The sequence below is a fragment of the Pseudorasbora parva genome, chromosome 7, assembly GCF_024679245.1.
Source record: "Pseudorasbora parva isolate DD20220531a chromosome 7, ASM2467924v1, whole genome shotgun sequence".
NCBI classification, from domain to species: domain Eukaryota; kingdom Metazoa; phylum Chordata; class Actinopteri; order Cypriniformes; family Gobionidae; genus Pseudorasbora; species Pseudorasbora parva.
In genome coordinates this window covers 36,643,530-36,668,646 of record NC_090178.1, presented here as the reverse complement: position 1 = coordinate 36,668,646, position 25,117 = coordinate 36,643,530, and the positions used below count along the sequence as shown (strand labels likewise).

The window sequence follows — 25,117 nt, the reverse complement described above, 5'->3', positions numbered from 1 at the left end:
AGGCTAACATTAATCCCAGCAGTAGTTGTAGCTGCTTTTGAAGTCCATAAAAAATGCACCTGTCCGTCAAATAACGTGCTCCACGCGGCTCAGATGGGTTAATAGAGCCTTCTGATTCGAATTGATGCGTTTGTGTAAGAAAAATATCCATATTTAAAACTTTATGAAGGAAACCTGCCTTGAAGTCTTCCATTGTAGCCATAGCTGTTTAAGTATTTAACAGCCACAAGACGCCGCCAGCGTTAAGCAGAAGTAGTACCAGTCAAGATAATGCGTAGTACCCGTATGAGCAGTTGTTTTCTGGAAATAGCATACCGCTGGAATGCGCGATTGACAATAAACAAAACAAAAATAAGTGCAATGAACTTATTGTGTTTATACTCTATTGCAAAACACTTCTGCTGATATTGAGGTGGGGTACGGGTAGAGTTAGTGACAAGTGTGGTGGTATGGATAGTTTTTAAAATGTAAGTACAATGTAAAAACATGTATGTAAGTGCATTGTATCAAATAATTTAAATGTGATTATATAGTAGTTAAGGCCACCTAATATAAAGTTAGTCTAGTAGAAAATGCTTTTTTAGAAACACTTCTTTTCTGGTTTCATCTTCTATAAAAAATCATAGTTCCTTCTAGCCTGACAAGCCAGACCCACATCATGATGTTTGGTCTGGGAAGTCATCATTGACAGCTCAATCCGACGGGCAGGATAAACGGGTGTCTTTCAAACTCCCGCTGCACGCATTTGGATAGTGATACAACCAACCAGAGCAAGGTAAAGCGGAGCTAGTTAATAGATTAAACTTTCCGCTTATCTGGTCGGCAAAACTCCAAACACATCTTCTCGAAAGAACGCACCCACACGTTTTGCTGTATTTTTCCTCATAACAGTGTAAAACAACTTAAAATGCTCAGTAAATGACTTCAGTGCCCTTCTTTGTTTTTTTCTCAAAGAAAAGCTTAACTCCATGTCTTCCAGAGTCGCGGTCAAAGCTGATTTGAAAGACCGCCGTTCGCCAGCTTCTGTGTTTACTATAAGCACGCAAGCGCAACTCTGCCGTCATTTTGTTAAGCCCCGCCCACTGATTCTATACACGATGTGATTGGCCTTACCAGAGTTTGGTTTTTACAGATCAGAAGTATATTGAGAGTTGCTAGACGACACTCGCGGCAGATTAGATTAGCTGCCGGTAGGGTGCGTCTAGATTTCTAGGCTAAGTGTCTTCTGCTTTATACCAAAATTTAATTTTCTCTCGTCATTTTCCCTCGTCATTCATCTCTTACACTTCTCACTCTGTATATTGGTAAGGATGTTTGTGAGGTGGGTGGAACTGATCCCTCTATTGGTTCTTGTCGCCAAACATCTCCACAGCTGGATAAAGAACATATGTCCATGTAAGGGTTCAGGGTCAGTTTTTTTAAGCAGTCATGGGCAGCATTAGCTCTACAACATCCTTGAGACTAAGAGAGATTTTGAGAAAGGCAGAGAAACAGATCTAAATAGAGATGGATATATACATAGATCAAATGGATTTTTGTTTTGTTTTGTTGGTGCAGTTAGTCCCTTAATAAGATGAATGGGGGTGGGGAGAGAGAAGTGGTGTTGGGGTGGGGGGTTCTCTCCTCCAGACAAACTCTCTTTTCATCAGGCAGGGATCGCTCACCCTGTTTATTTTTTGTCTGCCTGGATGAATGCTAACAGAAAATGATGTCATTCAAGATGCAAATATTATACCACATTTGAGTCTTTGGTTACAATGATGCATTTTTGTCATATGTCTTTACACACAGATCTTTTCATAAGTTTTTGAAGTGAATGCAGTGTTAAACCTAATTATGCCTTCCCCCCCTCCATCAATCCACAGAACGATGTTTAGAAGACCATGAGCTGGTTGTCCAAGTGCAGACATCAATGACCAGTGAAAGTAGATTTCTCTTCAGGAAGAACTATGCCAAATATGAATTCTTTAAAAATCCTTTGGTAAGTTAATCCAAGACCTCACATGAACTATTTCACAATTAGGGTAAGAGTATTGTAGATTATTTTTATTTCCTTCTTCTTAGAGCAGGTGTCAGCAGGTACATAAGTAACATGACACGGATTATCGCTGAAGGAAAGTTCCTCACATTAATGGACTGTTTTCAGTCTTACTTGGTAGATGCAGATATCAAGTGACATGCTTCCAGTTCAGTGAGCTGCTCTCACACTCTCTCTCCACAATCCAAAAGAAACCCATGCCTCTTACTATTTGGGCTGGAAATCAAACACTTTCATGAACATTCAGTCCTCTTGTAAATTCAGATGGAGACAGAGAGGGGAGGGAATATGTGCTTAAAATATAAGATTTGCTTTCGGGCCCTTGACACTTTTAAATTGTAGTAACACCAGTACACTCTCAACTATATAATCTTTGGTAACATTTTCTTTGGGCCTATTTACAAAGTCTGATGTTTACGCCTTGACCTATCAAATTGCATTTCATTTACACCCATAAAACAAGTATATGCCAAATGATATCCGATATAGTGTTGACTTCTTTAAAGATTGTCATGCTAGGCTGTAGAAAAATGTCAGCTTCAAAATTTCTGTCATGTGGCAATTAGTTTCACAGTTGCTTCATCCATTTATCTCATCCATGATTGTTCCCTCACTAGCATAGCATCTGTTTGCTGACACATTTAAGTTCAACATCATGGAATTAAGTAATTTTAAGAGTCTCAAAGTGAGTTTTATATGGCTCCCTGACATGATTCAGGCATTCAATTTCATAATATTCTTTCATCCAATTAAATGTGATATATTTTAATGTCAATTGAATTATAACACTCCACTAGCTAGTTACACTTAACTAGTTAAAGCTAGCAATAATACATATTAGCATTTTAAATTGTAGCAAAAGATTTGTGAGGTTATCTGCATGATGTATCAGTACATAGCCTAAGCAAATGCTTCACTCTTCTCCACAATGGTAACCCACCGTAATTTAAATTGTTCTAATAATTCTAACATAATTATTGAAATAAACACTATCGCACACCATCAAGTCTTCCCTTTCATCATCTTGTTTAAAATGCATAAAATAAATATTTTACATATAAAATACCAACATTTCGTGTGAAGCATGCTGGAAACTAACAAACCCTGCCCAGGTTTAATTACAAATCATTCATGTAATCACAACACAAACTGATTAAGTAAACTTCAGTTTTACATATATTTCAGTGGAATGAGCACAATCAAATTAAGTTTGGACAACATGTATATCAATTGTTTTGCTTTAGCTCATTTTAATTAAGCAATGTGAGCAAGCAGCAGAAACTATTTTAGGAAACACCTATGCTAGTTTTATATCGCTCCACAGACTCTTTCTTCTCACATAATAAAATGATTTCAACTCACATTAATATTTCATGTCCATTTATTATTTATTTGAGAAGTAACATTGTAAAAAGACAGACAATGAAATAAAAAAAAATATTACTGTACCAAAAACAACAAAACAAAACCCTTCAGGGTGATGCCAGACCAACAAACTGTTGGCAGTTATTTTGCAAAAATAAAAGACTGATTGTATATTATCCCTTACATATGAACAATGACACTTCTTTTTTTGTCAGAGCTGCTTTACAGCCGAAATGAAATGTTCGAATCATTAAATCATTGTCCTGTTTTCACTGTAAAGATGCTTTGAAACAATCTAAATAAAGGAGACTTGACTAGACATATATTACAAAACATATCATTGATGTAGGCTACAATAAGTTGTTTATAAATGCCATGAAAACTTAATTTATGTTAGCTAATCATTTAATATGTCTCTACACTGCCATTAATATTATCAACAATTTTTTTTTCTTTTCTAAGCTATACAGTGCCCCAAATTTCTTATGCTAGTAGAACTTCATTAGAAGAAAGTCAATGGGTGGAAGGCATATGTTTTTAAAGAGTATGTAGTACTATATTGTTTTGTGGGTTTTTGGAATAAGGAGCTTTTGGAATTATTTTAAATAATTGCTATGAAGTATTTTTACTTTCTACATTTGTTAGTCTATGTACTTTATATGCCACACCTGTGAGGTGGATGGATTTTCTCGACAAAGGAGAAGTGCTCACTAACACAGATTTAGACAGATTTGTGAACAATATTTGAGAAGAGGTCATTTTGTGTACATAGTTTATAATTTAGTTCAGTGTACAATATCATACTTTTTACTGTACTACATTTCATAAATAAAAGGATATTTTTACCTTTAATACTTAATTACATTAAAAATGTAGTACTTGCTTACTTGTACTCAAGTAAAAATGTACAGTACTAGTGTCTCCCTCTGCTAAATGGTTGTTGTATTTAATTTCATTAGAGATTATAAGGATTTAGTTTGGAATGACTGTTCTGAAAATGTACAAAGGCATATTCATTTCAATATACTACCTTGATATGCATGTAGTGAGTTAAAAACATGTTTTTTCGACAGAACTTCTTCCCAGAGCAAATGGTTGCCTGGTGTCAGGAGGCCAATGGGACCATCCCCCCATCTCAGCTCCTGCAGGTACAACACGGGCATGTGTTCTCTTTCCCATCACCCACTGATCCAACATCAGGACATACATTTTTGTCTTTTTACAAGTTAAAACCCTCTCTTGTAAAGTAGCTGATTTAGCGGAAGTTAGATATGCCAAACACTTTTACAGTATATGCACTATGGATTATTTTATTTTTTTTTTACAAAATTGCCGGGTTATTTACATAATTCTATTTACATTATGAATCTTTTGTTACCACAATAGTTTCCCCCAAATATACATACGTTTAGTCAGGTTTAACAGTTTTTCTTGGAATGAATTTGTCCTCAAAGTGTAGCTAAGTACCCCACAACCTTCCTAGGTCTCCAATTTTTTAAAATATTATTTATGATTTATTGACAAATTTAGATGTTTTTTGGTAGTGTATAGTTTACACTGAAAATAAACCATCTTCTACCTAAAATCGTAGCTGACTGTTTTTCAGAATTTTCAAGTCTCTTCTTTTATCTCCAGAACTTCTTAAACTCCAGCAGTTGTCCTGAGATCCAGGGATATTTGTATGTGAAAGAGATGGGCAGGAAATCATGGAAGAAACTGTATGTGTTTTTAAGACGGTCAGGATTGTACTTCTCAACAAAAGGAACATCAAAGGTGAAACGGCAACACAAATTTTGAATTCTCTACTTATAACCACCTATTTCGTTCGTATAAAAGTGGTCTGTTTTACTAGTCTAAATCGTGTACAAGCCTCTGTTAATGCCATCAGGTACTTTCTAGATCCGACCCCTCCCCCGTCTCTGAGTGCTCTTTTAGTGCCCTCTCCCCTCCTTATCCATTAAATGACATGAGCTGTTGGCTGATCTTTCACAGGAGCCCAGGCATTTACAGCTACTAGCAGACCTGGATGACAGCAATGTCTTTACAGTTATAACAGGGAGAAAGCTGCACAATGCACCGACTGACTTTGAATTCTGCATAAAAGTAAGTTTATGTGGTCTGTTATGAGAACTCTTGATAAGCCAAAAGTAGATAATTGTTAAAAAGCCAAATGTTAAACATTCAAATCAAATCGATCATTTGATTGATCATGTGATTCTGTCTAAGAGAGAAAAGCAAATTGAACATCTTACGAAGTTCATTTGGTTGGCTAATATTTCGCATTATTTTAATTTGCAGCCTAACAAAGTACGGAATGAAGTGAAAGAACTGAGGATGTTGTGTGCAGAGGATGAGCAGAGCAGAACATGCTGGATGACAGCCTTCAGACTCTTTAAGGTTGGTAGTAGAACCCCTTTTGACTGGCTGTTGAACCTTTGCCTTTTCCCTGGCTGATCTAGAACCTGCACCCTTTCTGTGGTTGATCTAGAACCCACACACTTTTTTTGACTAATCTAAAACCTGCACAATTTCCATGACTGATCTGGAACCCATACCCTTTTCTTGACCTTACTGATCTGGAACATCTCTTCTTTCCTGCACCCTTTCGTTGACTGGTCTAAAACTTGCAATCTAGAACCCTCACCCTTTTCCAGATTAATCTAGCACTTGTGTAATTTCTCTGACTGATCTAAAACGTATACCCTTTCCTTGACTGATCTAGAACCTGCAATCTTGAACCCCCACCCTTTTCCAGATTAATCGATAACCCACTGCTTTTCCTTGCCTGATCTAGAATCTGTTTTCCCTGATATATAAACTCCTCGATTTCCCTGACTGATCTGGAAAATCTCTAACCTCCCTGCACCCTTTCCACCACTTCTGAGTCTTTTTTTGGGACTCACTTAGAACCTATACGTTTCTTTTGATCTAGAATCAGTTTTTCCCTGATATAGAAACTACTCGTTTTTTCCCTGACTAATCTACAACCCCTACCTTTCTATGTCTTTTCTAAAATCTATACCTTAACTAGAATCTGCAAACATTCCATTGCTGATCTTGAACCTTTTCTCTTATCTAGAACTCATACCTTTTTTTAGGCTGACCTTTACCCACATCCTTTCCCTGAATGATCTACAACCTGCACTCTTTCCTTAAAGGGTTAGTTCACCCAAAAATAAAATTGATGTCATTAATGACTCACCCTAATGTCGTTCCACACCCGTAAGACCTCCGTTCATCTTCGGAACACAGTTTAAGATATTTTATATTTAGTCAGACAGCGTATCTAAGTGTAGGCACACTATACTGTCCATGTACGCTGTAGACTAAATATAAAATATCTTAAACTGTGTTCTGAAGATGAACAGAGGTCTTATGGGTGTGGAACAACATTAGGGTGAGTCATTAATGACATCAATTTCATTTTGGGGGAACTAACCCTTTAAGGCCTGTTCACACAACAACGGTAACTATAAAGATAACTATAACGATGACTATATGAGAGTCCACACCAGCAAACGATATTGTTCTGTTTATTCAAAGCGCGTGCTTGTCTGTTGCTTTGAATGATTGAGCTTGTTAAATCAGGATTGATTCTGGCTGGCTGTCAAACTAAAAAATAATTGGCTGGGGAAAATCATTCTGAAAGAGATTCCAACTATATTTTTTCTGTGCCGTTATAGCTGTGGTGTGGACTCTGCTATTCTTCAAGCGAATCGCAGGACTATATCTTTATCGTTATCTTTATAGTTATCATCCTTAGTGTGAATGCGCCTTTAGATATTCTATAACCTGCTTTCTTTCTCTGGCTGATCTACAACACTCAGCCTTCCCAGGATGATCTGTAATCTGCACAATCCTCTGGCTAATCTAGAACCTTTCTTTGACTGATCTAGCATGTATAACTTACATGCAGTGATGTTCTGTGCATCATACATCATACATGTTATTACAGTGTGTGCTGAAAGGAAAAATACAAATTAATTTAAAATAGCAGTCATGATGATGTGTACAAACACTTATACTAATGCTGCTCTCATTAAAGTATATTTGAAGAGAAAATCTTTGAATATTGAATTCAGACAGCATTGTTACACTTGAGAGTGTAATAAATAATTTTTAGTGCAATCAACTTTTCTTTACATTAGCACTGTTTTATTTTATTTTGGTGTTTTGTCAAAGACTATCATTTTTTTCCAAATTTTTAACACTTTTTTTCTTCCTTATAGTATGGAATTTTACTCTATCAAAATTACAAGATCCCCCAGCAGCGAAAAACGATGCTTTCACACTTCTCAGCGCCTGTGGTAAGACTCCCTTTAACCCACTCCTGCATTCCTTCTCTCTTCCTCTCTACCTCACAGATGGAGCATTAATCACACATGTGTCAGTATGTGGGCCATGATGTCACATTATGGAATGATTGTTCAAGTGTTGGCAGTGAAGTTATTTTTCCAACTTGTCCTATGGATATTATGCAATTCTGACAATTTTAGAACAAATGAGCACAGCGATGCAAAACGATTCTGATTTAGAGTTTTTTTTTTTGTTAGCTTACAAACCAACAATCCATTCATGTATTCTATGTTATGCTTAAATGGCTTGAGTATTATTTTACTTACTGGTTTGGGACATAAAGACAGGCAAACAAAGTCATTGTTGAATCTGATCTTAATCTTTATTTATTTATTTTTTCAGAGAAGTGTCTCAGAGAACTCTCTGGTTGCCATGGATTTCTCAGGGACGATAGGCAGAGTGATTGACAATCCTGTGGAGGCTCAGAGTGCTGCCATGGAGGAGGGACATGCCTGGAGAGTCAGTTCAAATAATTTTTGTTTTGATTATTAAGTTATTTATTCATGTATATACACTCACTGGCCACTTTAGGTACGCATTCCTAGTACCTTTTGCATTCAGGACTGCCTTAATTCTTTGTGGCATAGATTCAACAAGGTGCTGGAAACATTCCTCAGGGATTTTTGGTCCACATCGACATGATAGCATCACACAGTTGCTGCAGATTTTTCGGCTGCACGTCCATGATGTGAATCTCCCGTTATACTCCCACTATACCCCAAAGGTGCACAATTGGAGATAGATAAAGATCTGGTGACTGTGGAGGCCGTTTGAGTTTAGTGAACTCATTGTCATGTTCAAAAAACAGTTATACTTTGAGCTTTGTGGCATGGCGAGGTATCCTACTGGAAGTAGCCATCAGAAGATGGGTACACTGTGGTTATAAAGAGATGGACATGGTCGGTAAACAACACTCAGGTAGGCTGTGGCATTTAAACAATGATCAATTGGAACTAAGGGGGCCAAAGTGTGCCAAGAAACTATCCTCCACAACAGTACACCCCCACCAGCCTGAACTGTTGATACAAGGTTCTGTTTGCTAAATTATGACCCTACCATCGGAATGTCCCTGCAGAAATCTAACCTCATCCGACCAGGCAATGTTTTTTTTCCAATTTTCTATTGTCCAATTTTGGTGAGCTGGTGTGAATTGTATCTTTAGTTTTCTGTTCTTAGCTGACTTGAGTGGCACCCGGTGTGGTCCTCTGCAGACCTTGATCGTAATGAGTGGTTATTTGAGTTACTGTTGCCTTTCTATCAGCTCAAACCAGTCTGGCCATTCTCTGACCTCAGACTAGTCATTCTGGGACCAACCACATTCTGCCACATTCATAGTCACTTAAATTACGTTTCTTACCTATTATTATGCCCATTTTGAACTTTAGCAGAAGTTCTTGACCATGTCTACATGCCTAAATGCATTGAGTTGCTGCCATCCCTATGTCCCAATTCGCATACTATCCATAGTGAATAGTAGATGAAAATATAATTAGTGTGTCCCAAATCCTGGTATGTTGAAAAGATTATTCCAAAGATACCCAGATGGTTTACTATTTCTGGTCAGAACGGCTGATATTGCCTACAACCCATTGCGAGTTGGACGAGGATTTGATTAGAACTACAAACGCGGATAAAAAGCGTTAAAAAACGTACAAACATGACGGATGTGCGAGTCCGACGGTTAAGTAGAGGGGTTTAGATAAAGGGGTTTGAGTGACCACTGGCCAACTATCAGTATTTAACCTGACAAAAAAGATATTTATTCAGTGTTGTCCACATTATATTTTACCTGCAGCAGCATTGTGAGCTTTTGTAATGACCAAATGGTTTGGCCATTAACTTTTAAATGCAAACACGAGGAGAGTCTGCATTAAAGACCCACGAATGGCAGATCAACAAACTACTACATTTCTCTCCGATACGGTAGGAAATAGAACTGAATGTGGAGGATTTGAACTGTGACGATGATTGACAGGGCAGTTCAAATGGTGACGGGATACATGTAACTAAGCATCAGAGTCCGTTAAAAATGACGAAGTGGTATGTCCCAAAGCTTGCATACTTTTCTGCTACACACTCAAAAGTATGTACTTTTTCTTCACAAAAAGAGTACACAATTTTAGGACGTAGTATAAGTATGCGCATTGGGACACAGCACATGTGATTGGCTGATTAGTTATTTGCATTAATGAGCAGTTGAGCAGATGTATTTAAAATGGCCAGTAAGTGTATGTATGTACAGTACATGATATTCTATGATTATCTGGATAGATAAAAGAAGATATCATTAATGTATCTAAACAGTGTTTACAAGTACAACATAGATTCAATTATTTTGTGCAACCTTTTCCATCAATAATAAATTGTAGAATTTGTCAATAGCATATTTGAAATCCCGTTTCAACTTGTAATCAAATGTCGCTGTATAAGTACAAAGTATTGGTACACACCTCTTAATAATTGAATTTTGAGTGTTTAAATCAGATCCACAGGTCTATAAAATCAAGCACCTAGCCATGCAGTTGAATATACACACATATGTGGAAAAAATGGGTTGCTCTGAAGAATTCAAATTTGCCACATTTGCAATAAGTCAGCTTGTGAAATGTTATCCCTGCCATGAAGTGGAAGATAGCGTAAAGTCACAGAGTGGGGTCACCGAGTGTTGAGACTCTTGGTGCATTAAAGTTGCCAACGGTCTGATTCCATAGCTGAAGAAACTTCCAACCTTCCACTTTCATTAATATCAGCACAAAAACTGTACGGCGGGAGCTTCATGGAATGGGTTTCCATGGCCTCACATCTGCATGCAAATCTCACGAGTACAATGCCAGGCGTCAGATGGATTGGTGTAAAACATGCTGCCATTGGACTCTGGAGCAGTGGAAACCTATTCTGTGGAGTGACAATTCATGCTTCTCTGGCAGTCTGACGGACGAGTCTGGGTTTCGCAGGAGCCAGAAGAATGTTACCTGCCTGACTACATTGTGCAAACTGAAACCAAAAAGAATGCAATGTTTTTAGAATGCAATGTCATTACAGTCCCTGTAGGTATAATGTTTAGGTGTCCCGATACTTTGTTCCATATAGTGTAGCATGATGTAGAAAGTTGATTGATTGTATGGTTTTGTGTCTCTGTCTTTTTTTAGAAGAGAAGTCAGCGAATGAATATCCTAGGAAGCCCCAGCCCATTACACCCTTCATCATTAAGTGGAGGTACTTACTAGAGCATTTTGAATGCTTTCAAAGTTGAAAAACTAAATCTAAAAAAGAAATCCTTGCAAGATAAGGATAAGGAAAACACATGCTTTTGAAGGAAACATACCATCAAACGTGCACAGCTTTTAAATAGAGAATTGCTCACCATCATTCTTGTCTTAAAGGCATTTGTATCTCCTCTGATCCAGTTATCCACAGAACTCAGCTGTGGTTTCATGGTCGTATTCCACGAGAGGAATCCCACAAGATGATCCATCAGCAGGGCAGAGTGGATGGGTACATAGCTCATTAAGTATTCTCAAATACATGCTGGATTCTTCTCTGTTCTAACTATGTCAAAGCTACTTACACTGCAATTCATTTTAATTTTTTTTGTGTGCAACAGAATGTTTCTCTTGAGGGACAGCCAGAGCAATCCCAAGGCATTTGTGCTTACACTGTGTCACCACCAGAAAATCAAACATTTCCAGATTTTACCGGTGAGATTTTATAGTTTCCAGCATTCAGAACATGTAGCATATTGACTCTCTGTGCTGATGCACATATGAAACTTTTAAACAAAATTGTCTAGTATTCCTTAAAACCAAAAGAAAATACATTAGATTTACTGAAAACCCCTTTTAACTTTCTGAGAATGAATGTGACAAAACACTCTTCTCCAGATACAAATTCTTGGTCATAACATTGAAAGTGCTTAGCCCGTTGCACATAACATACATTCTTTCCTTGCTGTGCCTGGAACAACCCTCAATCGCCAGGAGGGCGATTGAGTTAAACTTCAAAAGGTTGTGCCTTTAAACTGTGTTATTAATCAGGTATCTGGCTGTAAAGATGTCAGCATGACTTCAATTAACATGCTCAGCAAGAATCTTTTCAAATTGTAGCTCGGCCAGTAGAGAAAAATGACTGCAGAATTCATTTGGTGTATTTCAAATGTATTAACAGAATGCATGAAACAGCATCTGTACATATAGAATGGTTCGGAAACACATTATAATAACTGTTACCAAAGAATAAAGCATTAGTTAAGGTCTATTTCAAAGTTTGCATTATCTAGCCACTTTATTACAAAAGAAATCAATCAAATATTTCAGAAATTTACTTTAGCTGGACAATAACTTTTTTCTAGAGCTGATATACAGTCAAAACAATCTCTCTTCCATTAATTTCCTATTATCAGTTGTAAAGCTGCTTTTAAACTTATCTATATTGTAAAAGCGCTATAAATGGTGACTTGACTAAATCATTTATGAAGCATTAATAAGCACTTTATAAATGAAGCTATAAATGCTTTATCTTTGATTTATATGTGTGTATTGTGTTTAATAATTGTATTTTCATAATTTCTAAATTAAATATTACATTTTTTACAAACCAGTTAATTAGAAGTTATCAGTGGTTCATACACTCTAAAAAATGCTGGGTTAAAAACAACCCAAGTTGGGTTGAAAATGCACCGACCCAACAATTGGGTTGTTTTAACCCAATGGTTGAGTTGTTCTTACCCAGCAATTGGGTTGTCTTAAGCAACATTTAACCCAACCACTGGGTTAAAACAACTCAACCACTGGGTTAAAACAACTCAACCACTGGGTAAAAACAACTCAACCATTGGGTTAAAACAACTCAATTGTTGGGTCGGTGCATTTTCAACCCAACTTGGGTTGTTTTTAACCCAGCATTTTTTTAGAGTGTAAGATAATTTAGAAAAAGTAAGTAAATGATGAATAAACCTTTTAAATATACATTTATAAATCTTACTATTCAGATATACACCCTCAGAAAAAAAAGGTACAGTGGAGGTACAATTTTGTTTCTTGGGGAACAAATACAAAACATATAACTGTACCTTTAAAGGTACACAATTGGTCCTTAGGGTACAATTATACCATTGTTTACCATTGTTTACCGAACTTTAGTTCGGTCCTAGTGAGCCGCTGGCCTGCAGAGTTTGGGTCCAACCCTGAAAGACGTCAAAAGCTAGAAGCTCTTATTTTGAAATAACAGGTTTAGCTTTTGATGTTTTATTGAAAAAGTTTGGTGACCATTACGGTGATGAGTATTTCCTTTAGTTGGGCAGTTTGACTTGGAATTTTAAGTAAGTTTGTGGTTTTTGTTACAACATAAACAAAACACATATGTGCTCAAACCAAAAGAAGCAAAACAAACTGTATCAGGAAGAATAATGTTTGACTAAACTCATCACTGAATAAAAATAATAATAAAGAATATTCACCAACAATACTTGCTTGTCACAGATCAGACATTTTAAATATTGATTTTTAAAAACATTCTAACGTATAGACATATAGGGGGAAACATATAGACGCACATAGATATCAGGAATCAGCATATGAATCTCAACAATGGTGACATAATTAATGCTGCAATGCATGCTGGGAGTCACAAATTTTATACTGCGGTGGCTTAGAGGGGTTGGAGATAAACTCTGGAAGACATCAAATCTCTAGGATTGAACCTGCCCACCCCTGACTTAGAGGTACAAAAATGTACCCTTAAGGGTATCACCCCAGTACTTACCTTAAAAGGTACAATTTTGTAATCTTTTTTTTTTCTTTTTCTTTTTTTTGACAGTGACATAGTTCCTTAGTGTGTTAATAAATGCTTTCTACTGTAATTCATAATTAATTCAGGCAGTTATAAAACATTTAGTACTTGTCAGTTACCTGTTTTTGTGAGCTCACGTAAAGCAAGGACAATATGCCTCATAAAGCTTTTACTAAACAGAAGTGAAGAAGAAAAGTGAGCCTTTAAATCTCTTTTATAAAAGCTGTACAAGACATAAATATTCCTCACTTTAGATGAGCTCACAAAAATAGTTAACTGACATCTATTAAACATGAATTACATTATTAACTTGCATTTAAAACATTTATTAACACTCTGAGTAACTATTACTATATGTCTGAATAATGTACATATAAATATTTTAATAATCCTTTACTTACACTTTCTAAATGATCGTATGAACCAATGACAACTTCTAATTAACTGGTTTGTAAATAATGAAATACTTAATTTAGAAATAACAACCTGTTATTATATATGTGAATTAGCCTAGATCACCTTTGCCAAAAACGGCCCTGCTGCTATGTACTAACATTTTAATTAATACATATTTAAAATTAGCTGCATGTAATTACATCTGTAATTCATTTCTGTAGTTATAATGACACTGTTGACTCTTCCCTAACACCTAGAGCTTAGATTGGGCTACAAAAATCAAGCCTGACCCTACCTGAGCCCTTGCACGTTGTGTCCGAGCCCGGCCCGGCCCGACACATTAACTGTAATTATGAGTCTGAACCCGATTTAAACCCGACCATGTTTAATACGTGGGCGTTCTGAAGAGAACGAGCCTGTAATGAGCCGAGCGCAGTGCAGCGGACCGGTGTGACTCATGTTAAAACTAACATTGATAAACTGAAATGAGTTGATAACAGCGCTGTTTTCTCCAGAGCGACTGTACAGCCGAATCAAATTTTGTTGCATTATTTTCCTATTTAACACTGTGAAGCTGCTTTTGAAACAATCGTCATTGTAAAAGCACTATATAATAAAGTTGACTTGACTTCAGTCCTCAGGCGTGCGAACTTTTGAATATTCAAAGTAAGCTACAGACATTTATCTGTAGCTTACTTTGTTGTAGCCATTAAACCGTGTTTTTTGTTTTTTTCATATTTATGTTTAAATATTATAATATTATTTTTACAGTTCATCTGATTATAAGTGCAAAGATGCAAATGGCTCAGAAATGATTTTGGTGGTTATATTAAGTTTAATATTAAGTTTTGTTTTGTCGAAAGCATTTCTTTCATTTTGTTTAAATTGTAGTTTAAAAAAAGGTTTCTTCGGCCAATTGCCTGAATTTAATAAATAAATGTATAATAAAAGACTATAATCGTGACATAAAGTCGTGGGAGCGATCGCTTCCATTGCTCATGAACTGGACACGTCTCATAAATAAACTGAAACTTAGCAGGCTACTTGCCTCACAGACATGAGAAATATGCGTACAGAAAGCTTGAAATGTCCACTTTTAAACGAAACGGGCTCGGGCAGAGAATCTAAACTCTATTAACATCTAACCCTACCCTTAAGCCTAGCCATACTAGCCTGACAAGCCAGACCCACATCAAGATGTTTGGTCTGGAAACTCACCATAGACAGGGCTCAGTCCGAGGGGCGGGATAAACGGTTGTCTTTCAAACTCCCTCTGCACGCGATAGGAGAGCGGTACACCAGCCGGAGCAACGACGGTGAAGGGGAGCTCGCTCCTCGCTGACTGATTAAACATTCGCCGTATCCGGTCGGCTAAACTCCGAACACATCTTCCCTTTTTAAGAATGAGTTCAGTGCCGCTCTTTGTTCTTTTCTCAGAGGAAAGCTTAACTCCTAGTCTTCTGGAGGCGCGGTCAGAGCTGATTCGAAAGACCGCCGCAGTTCGCCAGTTTCTGTGTTACTAGAAGCACGCAAACGCAACTCGGCCGTGGTCATTATGGCCCCGCCCGCCGACTCTATAGCCTACCTACACGATGTGATTGGGCCGTCCAGATTCTGAGGAATACAGCTCAGATAGGAATTGAGAGTTGCTAGACCACACTTGCGGGCAAATTAAATTTGCTGCCGCTAGGGTGCGTCTAGATTTCTAGGCTATAGCCATACCACCACACATGTCCCGAACTGTACCTGTATCCCACCTCAATATCAGCAAAAGTGCAATATGAACACAAGTGCATATGTTTGATGTTAGTACATAGTAGTTAAGGCCTCCTAATATAAAGTGGGGCCAACTAACGAATGCTTCATAGCATGATGTTATTATAAAATGTAACCAATGGTTTTATAAATGATTGACTAATCGTCCCCTTTTCCAGTGTGAAGAAGACGGTCAAATGTTTTTGAGCCTTGACGATGGCGCCACCAAATTCACGGACCTGATCCAGTTGGTGGAGTTCTACACGCTGAACAGAGGAGTTCTGCCTTGCAAACTTAAACACCCTTGCACCACTGTGGCCTTATGACCTCCATATGCCTGATTCCACCTAAAGATACTAAAACACTAAGACGGCGTGTGCTGTTGTGTAATGCTGTGCTTCGGGGCTGGAGAAAAGCACACTGCGAGAGCCCATCTCTGTCAACAAGAGAGAAAATCAAATCAACAAACACAAACAGGACCAGCAAGAAATAAAGGAAATAAAGCTGGTGATGAACCTCTCAGCCACCTGCACACTCGACCGTGGCCAGAGCAGGTTCTCAGGACAATCATCCGGAGGGAGTTTTCAGGATCCGCGGTCTGATTTGTGCAGATGCGATAGTGGTTTGGGAAGACCAGCAGAATACTCTTAAATCACATATTTGATTTTATTTTGCACTCATGAACCAGGAACAACCAAGCTATGGCAAGTGTTGCTTTCATAAATTAAGCAGGTTTGATTCTACAATGCCCTGTGAGATATAGATAGCTGATTGGTAGTTTCAGTACTGTGAAGACTTTTCCGTTAAAATTGTGCTTTCTATTTTTTTCACCTGTAATCATTAGAGTATTTAGACATTATTTTTTATGCGCTCATCTATTTTCAGAACAGAACTCTTAAGCATAAATGCATTTTTCCTCGTGTTAAAGTGATAGTTCACCCAAAAATGAAAATTTGATGTTCATCTGCTTACCCCCAGGGCATCCAAGAAAGGTGTGTTTGTTTCTTCAGTAGAACACAAAAGAAGATTTTTACCTCCAACCGTTGCTCGTATAATGCATGTCAAATGAGGTGTTTTTCTATGAGAGGAAAAAACACAGACATACAAATCCTTAATATGGACCCTGCGGCTCGAAACATTTAGGTTGTGTGAGAAACTGAACAGTATTTATATAATTTTTTACCTTAAATACAACACTATGTACATTAGCCGTCCCCGCGCCATCACTAAGTGAGGTCAAGTTACACGATATGGCGCAGAGATACGCGCACGGGTTCACTTCTGCCGCTTGTCCCATTGAGATACGTTGTATCTTATACATTTGACTTCACTTGCAAGAATGGTGTTGTATTTGAGGAAAAAAAATATATAAATACTGTGCGGTTTCTCACACAAACGGATCGTTTCGTGTCTTAAGACTTTAGTGTATTGCCACGAGCCGCTGTGTTTAATATGGATTCGTATATCTATGTTTTTTTTATTCTCATAGTGGCTCTCAGAGAAAAACACCCCACTGACATGCATTATACAAGCAACGGTTGGAGTTAAAAACCTTCATTTTTGTTCTACTGAAGAAGCAAACACACCTACATCTTGGATGCCCTGGGGTAAGCAGATAAACATCACATTTTCATTTTTGGGAGAACTATATCTCTTTAAATTCAAGTGTAGTTCTTCCCCATCACAAAACATAACCTGCAGCACTCTCTGCTGGCCATAATAAGAAGTAATGTGTCAGTCCAAGGAATAGTTAACCTCAGAAAATTGAATTGGGTTATTTGCTCACTCAAGTCTTTTTCCGTAAAATGCAGTAGGATACTGTATTTCATAGACATTCTGAAATTATTTATAGTCCACAGCTGTCAGTTTAAAAAAAGGACAAAAAACAACTTGAGGGTACTAAATACGACTCATTTATTATATATCAAGTCTTTTATATCGTATATATATGCCTTTTGAAACTGTATGACAATATCATATTCAAAAAACGCTCATTTAAGTCCAGACCGAGACTTAAGTTAAGAAAAAGACCTGAAGAGGGTCGAGTCTGAGTCAAGACAGAGACCAGAAGAGAGTCGAGTCTGTGTCAAGATAAAGTCTAAATGCTCCTAGGGCCATGAAAATTTTCTGGTCTTAATTTTGACATTCCTCACCCTGCCAAGCTTGTGTCTGGTCTAGACGCAATTCCAGAGTAGGGCATAAAGGTGAAGAAAATAATGCCCAAATTTTGCTTTTGAGTGAACTATTCCTTTAAACAAGAGCAAACATGGCCTGACATCACCACCACATCCTTTAGGGACGGTGCCTTGACTTTTAAAATGGAGTCTGTTGAGTTCAGTGAAAAATAACCACTAAACCCTCTGCTGGGAGCTTCACCGTGTGTTGCAGTCTAACAAACTGGAATCTTTATAACTGCTGTCATCTTCGGTCCCAGCTCCAGTCCGTTTTCTATTTTTCTCTCCATGTTTTGAAAGATTGTTTCAAGGACAGCACACTGTGAAGCCCGGGCTAAGAACACCCACAGATTGGCGGGGTTCAAATTTCTAATCTGCCTTGTCCATGGTACAACATATGTGTAAATATTTTTCTTTTCTTTTTTGTACTTATGACGCAATGTAAAGAAAGAGCCATGCATTTAGTATGTACCTATATCATTTTAAACTAGATTAAGAGGGCTTAGCCACCATGTCTCCAAGTTCACCCAGAGACAAGTACGTAGATAAATGCAAATGACGCAATCATTGTAAAGTATTGCTTCAACAAATGTATTTATTTATCAGGATTTGATTACTTGAAATTTAGTTTCTTAGTTTTTTTTCCTCAGCGCTGTTCGATACTATTCTTCCACATTTTTTTGTGACATTTTAAGACCTCAGTTAACAGGACCCCCTATCTTGAACCTTTTAACATTCATTTGTCATCAGTATCCGACTCTAGAACGTCATCTCCGTGGATCTTATGGTAGACATACCACAGTCTGTTCAGTGGGTTGTACCTTGCAATTTTCAGCAAAAAGTTTCTAGTTAGGATATACATAGGATATTAGGACAGTGCAACCCATTGAACAGAATGTTGTACATATATCCCTGACAGCTTTATTTCCATTCACGTTAATTGAACTATGGCGTCTACATGATTAAGGTCATTTTCTAACAGGCTTCCATACGAATAGTTTTCATTATTTCACAAAGCAACATTAAGCTGTTTGTGTTTTTTCATAGATGTATTATAAGATACATATAATTCATGTCGGTTAAGTTAAGGATAATGTACAGTCAAGCCGGTCTTTATCACAAAAAAAAGGCAGATCCTGAAACAAGGGGGTTAATTTGCGATAGTAACCGGCTGACTGTACAATAAGGATAGGATATCAGTCTATCAGGTAGTACTTAGACTTCATTGGATGATTTAACCACAGAAATAGACTGCAGGGCTTAAGTCAGCGCTATTATTGTTCACTTGAATGTCTTTCTCAGTGTCAGTTAGGTTAATTCAAGCCTTTTTTGAGGTTGAGTGTTTGTCAGTGTTGACTTAGCTGCAGTTTGGGTGGGTCTTACGTTCACCAAAAGACACAAGCACATAAATGCATACACACACAAGCTTTGACATTATTGTCTTTATTTTTCAGGGTTTGATAAGTGAAGCTATACAATCAGCCAGCCAAGGACTAAACTAACTTTCGGTTACAATGCTATTGATTAGCACATTCTGCAACCAGTTTCGATACACTCTATTTTTAGTATATCATGGATTTTTTCCGCCTGGTTCAGACAAATGGATGTATTAAGTTAAGAAGGCATACATTTTTTTTTCTTTTTTTTTTTCTGAAATCATTTAGCAAGTGAAAACTTGATTTTGTTGGATTTTGCCAGAGAGGAAGTTGTATGTTATCTAAAGACTAGTTCACTATATGTTACTGCTAAATCACCTGTGTGAGTAAAATTGATCTGTAGGTAGTCTGAGTACCTTTAGCGCTTAACGTATCGGTCAATTAGTTGGCCGTTTAGTCTCCAATTCAGTCTGTTCACAATCCAAATACTCGGGATGTCATTTCTGCATTAACACAGTCATACATTACATTTTATTTGCAGCATAAATATGTCATGTAACTCAACGGGACTAGTTACACTCCATTCGTGTACAACTGTTTTGTAGTTTTTAGATACCACACTGAATTGTTGGATGCAGATTTTTTTTTCTTTCCGAAATGGCATATACAATGAAGAAACTTGACTTATTTTAGTGCATTTTTTATTATTCGGTTAAGTGTGTAAATATTGGATCTATTCTATGTTATGTTGCTTTGTCATGCTAATTGACCTTAAAGAATATGGTATGTTTGCATCGAGCTGACAGAAACTGGACTTTGAACTCTGAGTCATTGAAGGTCATTATTAAGCTAAATTGCTGTTTTAAAAACTCACTTATTCTCACAAATACTCTTATTATGAAAACGCTAACAAATTTATGCCTTGTAGATATTGTAGAAATGTTTCTTTAATATGAATCAAAGATGGAATTTCTTTGCATTTCCCCCAGTGTTGTTGAAAGGAAGTGTGTGATCTGTTGAGAGTTTATCAGTGAAAGAAATAAATGTCATTTTTATATTTAAAAGAAATGAATGTAACTGGGTTGCTCAGGGTTGAAGTGGAGGCTGTTTAAAAATGGTCCTATGGATCAGCAAGACTTCTTTGTATTTTTCTTTTTATTAAACTAACGGTGTACTTCTTTTTATTGAGTCTTTGACCAGACCTCTGTTGTTTTTCCCCTTTTTTTTCTCTCTTGACGAAACTTTGGCCTTCAATATATTCTAGTTTATTCTGGAATGACTCTTGTATCATATATCTTCCATAGTGATTTTTTTTGTCATCATTTACTCTCAAATCATTCCAAGCTGCTTTGAGAATGGTATGGAACAGAGCAGCTTGGATATAACGCTCTTGTGTTCCATGCAAGAATTTAGAATAACACAAAGGTGAATAAAAAATGACAGACTTTTAATATTTGAGCAAACTATTGTTTGAAAGCATATGTATATCAGGTGCCTCTAAACCCCATGGCCCATCCTCTCTCTCTTCACTAATGTCGACCTGAGAGAGTGTTCGTTCTCAGGTTATGGTTACAGATCGAGGATTTGTGACCATTTGTCTCTAGTATTAGTTCTGTTGAAAGAGGAGGTCCTGCTTTTTATTACAGTGTTTATGTTATTGCATTATGCATAAGTATAGTATTTCTATTAAATACAACATGTAGGCTACTTAATGGGTAATTTTGTGGATCTGATTTGAATTATTGCTCTTGAATCATATAACGTATGTAACGTGTGCACTGTAATGCATAGCAGAACTTCTGACTTATTCCACTGCATAACTTATCAGAATTTTTTCCTAACGATCAATAATATTTCCTGACCTTTGCCTGTTTTCTCAATGTGTATGTGTATTATATATATATATATATATATATATATATATATATATATATATATATATATATATATATATATATATATATATATATATATATATATACATACATACATACATACACGAATCTATGTATTTCAGGGAATGAAACAAACAAACAAATGAAAATTTGAATTAAAACAAAAGGTTTCTCTTTTCAATTCTGTACTGATAATGTGTTGTTTGGTTCTGTAAATAGCTGAATGGCTTACAAGTTCTAACTGTAACCTTTTCAGGTATTTTTGTACAAATAAGGGACTGATATATTCTGTTTAGAATAAAACATTAATTAATTGCTATATGTCAAGGTGTGTTGATATTATATTAGCAAGCAAACATTACACACTCACATTCATGAATAAGTCACTGGCACTGGTAAGTCACAGAAGTCACTGCCTAAATAATATTACAGCAATTTTAGTTTAAGATAGGGAAGGTTTATAGTAAATTCCATGCGTAGTATAGCATGATGGATGGGTGGATGTACTGTAAAAAAAAAAAAAAAAAAAAAAAAAAAATATATATATATATATATATATATATATATATATATATATATATATATATATATATATATATATATATATATATATATATATATATTAAAAATAAGTTACGTGGTTGTCTTAATTTTGAGTTCATTGAAATTAAAAATTTGAGTTAATGCAAGAATATTTTTGAGAATCGACAATCTTTATTAAAATATTATTAAAAGAATTTGTAAGGATATTGGGTAATTGTGTGTTTTATTTGTGATGACGCAGTGAAACATGCCAAATTGTGCTATTTTCATGATTTATCACATTTTATGTGATTCAGAATAATATTTTGAGTTTCTATCAACTCAAATTTTTAATTTCAATACACTCAATATTTTAAGGCAGGTTACTTACTTTTTAAATTAAACCAGCAGTTTTATTTATTTTTTACTGGATGGATGGATGAGTTTTCTCAACAACAAAAATCTTGTCAGCAGTATAAATAATTTTGAAAGCCGTGTTGGAATTTAAAATGTGCATTACATTTACAAAATAAATTTGAATAATTTCTAAAAGTGCCTTCTGTTAAAAATAAAATAAAAAATCTGACTTATATAATAGTATTAAGACTTAAGAAATATTATTATAGACTTCAAACAGTTCTGCTGTATCTCAAACATACACCGTGAGCACTTCTCATAAAGTGTCTAAATGTTAGAGTTGTAATCAGCAGATATAACATTATACAATAAGTCTATATGCTGCATTATTTTGTTATGCTGCTTTATCACCTGTTACAATGTAATGCAAGCCACATTTACATCCACTAGAGGGCAGACATTACCAGTCTCATTAACAGTAAACCATTTCAATCATCCTCACCTGATGGAAGAATGGTTTATTCCTCTGTTTTAAATGAACTAAACTAGTTCTGTACCCCCTATGGAAGCCTATGTGTAGCAATATTCAATTTACATTGCAATATACAAAATGGCAATGCATTTCAGTATTTACATTTACATTTTCCATTCCATGTGTGCAACATTTGGAGCGAAATGATAATTCAAATTGAATAGTATAATTTACATTTGCTATTTCCTCCACTAGTTTTAACATATCATTTAAACATACATTTTAATGCTTTATAAGTTGCAAAACTAAAATGTATTACAGAAATTATTAAATGTTATATAATATTATAACATTATATTTATAATATTATAAATATAACATATTCAAGCTAAAATTGTAGCAAAATAATAATTTAAATGTTCCTTTTCTTAATTGCATTTACACTTCCAGTTAAGAATAAGATACTTGCGATTGCATTTTCATATGTCCCGCAATGAATGTAGCAAAATTCTAGCGCTATCCTATCAAGATGTTTGGTCTGGAAACTCACCATTGACGGCTCAATCTGAGGGGCGGGATAAACGGTTGTCTTTCAAACTCCCTCTGCACGCGATAGGATAGCGCTACACCAACCAGAGCAACGAAGGTGAAACGGAGCTTGTTGAAAGATTAAACATTCGCCGTATCCGGTCAGCAAAACTCAGAACACATCCTCTCTTCTTAAGAAAGACTTCAGTGCCGTTCTTTGTTCTTTTCTCAGAGAAAAGCTTAACCCAAGTCTTCCAGAGTCACGGTTAAAGCTGATTCGAAAGACCGCCGTTCTCCAGCTTCAGTGTTTACTAGAAGCACGCAAGCGCAACTCGGCCGTCGTCATTATGGCCCCGCCCACCGACTCTATACACGATGTGATTGGCCCGACAAGAGTTAGGCGTTTACAGCTCAGAAGTGAATTGAGATTTGTTAGACAACACTCGCGGGTGGATTCGATTTGTTGCCGCTAGGGTGCGTCTAGATTTCTAGGCTAGCAAAATTCAGTTGTGGAATTGAAAATACAATCGGAGCTGATCATGTCTCCTCCGCCCTGTCAATCACCGCATCAAGGCGGGGCCAGGTGCATGGCGACAGCACTGTTTACTGCCAGATGAAGAGGAGCAAGAACACAAAAATGATCTTGCGAGTTCTGTCAGTGACTGTTCTGTTAGACCAGTGCGTTCTTACTACCATAGACATTTATGGTTAGAACGTCTTGCAGAGAACGTGCCTGGAGCTCGAGGCCTAATAATAAAAATAATAGCCTAATTATTTATATTCCCAAAAGCCGAAGTACTCTCAGAAGTGCTATTCCGCCATACATTATAGTTCTCCTTTTTAATCCGATTAGAAAAGTGCCACGTTTTATTTTATGTCATCATACTTGATCATTCAACTATTCGTGTAACTGTATTTAAATAGGGGAAAACGTGGAGGTGTTTGGTCGCTTATAACTTGATCTCTGTTTGGTACCATAGTGAATGAACTGGGCTTAGTGGACTAAGCTAAATGCTATCAGATTGTCACCGCGTGTCAGAGAGATTAAAGGGTTACTTCAGCGATTAGCATATGGCTTTGTATCAGTAGAAACCCTGGAGTATATTCAAATGATCGTGCTCCCCCCTCTAATATCCCCATGAGCCGAGAGATTTATGCATTTTATTTCTGGAAAAATTCCTCTCGTGACGCAAATTGACGATATTTGCGTCACGAGAGGAATGTTTGCCCAGAGCCTAAAGACTACAGCCAGCAGAGGGAGCCATTTCCGCATGTTTTCAACTCAAGCATGGGGGATGGAGATCACACTTACAGCACAGCTCAGCTACAGGCACTCATTTAAACGGATTCTAAGCAATGTAAGTGTTTTAACTTCTCAAATGAATTTCTATGAAAGTTAAGCTTCCAAAGGCATGAACTGAAAACGCGTTGTGAATGTATGCCGCGAATGTGGTCGCGATTACCTCAGCTCTCATCACGAGAGCTCATCAACTCATTTATGACTTTAAATGTAATTTGACTCCTAATCTGAGTCTGCTGTGAGACTCAAGCGGCATCTCGATCGTTATATTGAACACACACGTTCAGTATTTAATTGTAACTCAGTCACAGTAATCCAGTAGCGGTGGCTTTGGGAATGGCCTTACAAGGCAGCGAAGCATTCTGGGAATTGTAGTCTTTCGTCCCCATGAGACAAAAATACATTTTCACCATGTCACCATGTCACCATGATGGAGATAAGTGTTTGCTTTAGTTGGGCTCTTGACCCTTGACAATGTAATATTAGTGTTTCTCTGACTGCTTTGAGATTGTGAGACACATATATTAAGTATCAAAAATGCCAAGAGAAAATATCAACAAGTGATGTTGTTTATTCATTGATAATGATAATAAGGCCATCCTTAAAAATATTCTTGTTTGCCGTAACCCGACCGACCCTGTCAATTTAGGGCCGACTCAAATTATTTTTTTTTTTTCCTTTTAGTCCGACCGACTTGCCGGTTGTAAATTTGCATTAAGACCGACCAATTTCTTTTTTTACTCTTCAAACATCTAATACAAAAGTAATAAAATAATATGAATATATTTTAGTAAGT

General features: G+C 36.6%; 1 protein-coding gene across 3 annotated transcripts in view; it reads left to right on the top strand.

Annotated features, from left to right (window-relative positions):
• The window catches only part of grb10b (growth factor receptor-bound protein 10b), a 148,362-nt gene extending 127,926 nt beyond the window's left edge, over positions 1-20,436 (top strand). For all 3 annotated transcript variants that reach the window (XM_067449217.1, XM_067449215.1, XM_067449216.1), the window contains exons 7-17: positions 1,866-1,981; positions 4,477-4,551; positions 5,039-5,176; positions 5,396-5,506; positions 5,702-5,800; positions 7,633-7,710; positions 8,102-8,218; positions 10,909-10,975; positions 11,167-11,254; positions 11,364-11,457; positions 15,877-20,436. In XM_067449217.1, the coding sequence (XP_067305318.1) occupies positions 1,866-1,981; positions 4,477-4,551; positions 5,039-5,176; positions 5,396-5,506; positions 5,702-5,800; positions 7,633-7,710; positions 8,102-8,218; positions 10,909-10,975; positions 11,167-11,254; positions 11,364-11,457; positions 15,877-16,023 (1,130 nt within the window). In that variant the 3' untranslated portion in view covers positions 16,024-20,436. The remainder of the gene's footprint in view (positions 1-1,865; positions 1,982-4,476; positions 4,552-5,038; positions 5,177-5,395; positions 5,507-5,701; positions 5,801-7,632; positions 7,711-8,101; positions 8,219-10,908; positions 10,976-11,166; positions 11,255-11,363; positions 11,458-15,876) is intronic.
• Positions 20,437-25,117: the final 4,681 nt, after the last annotated feature.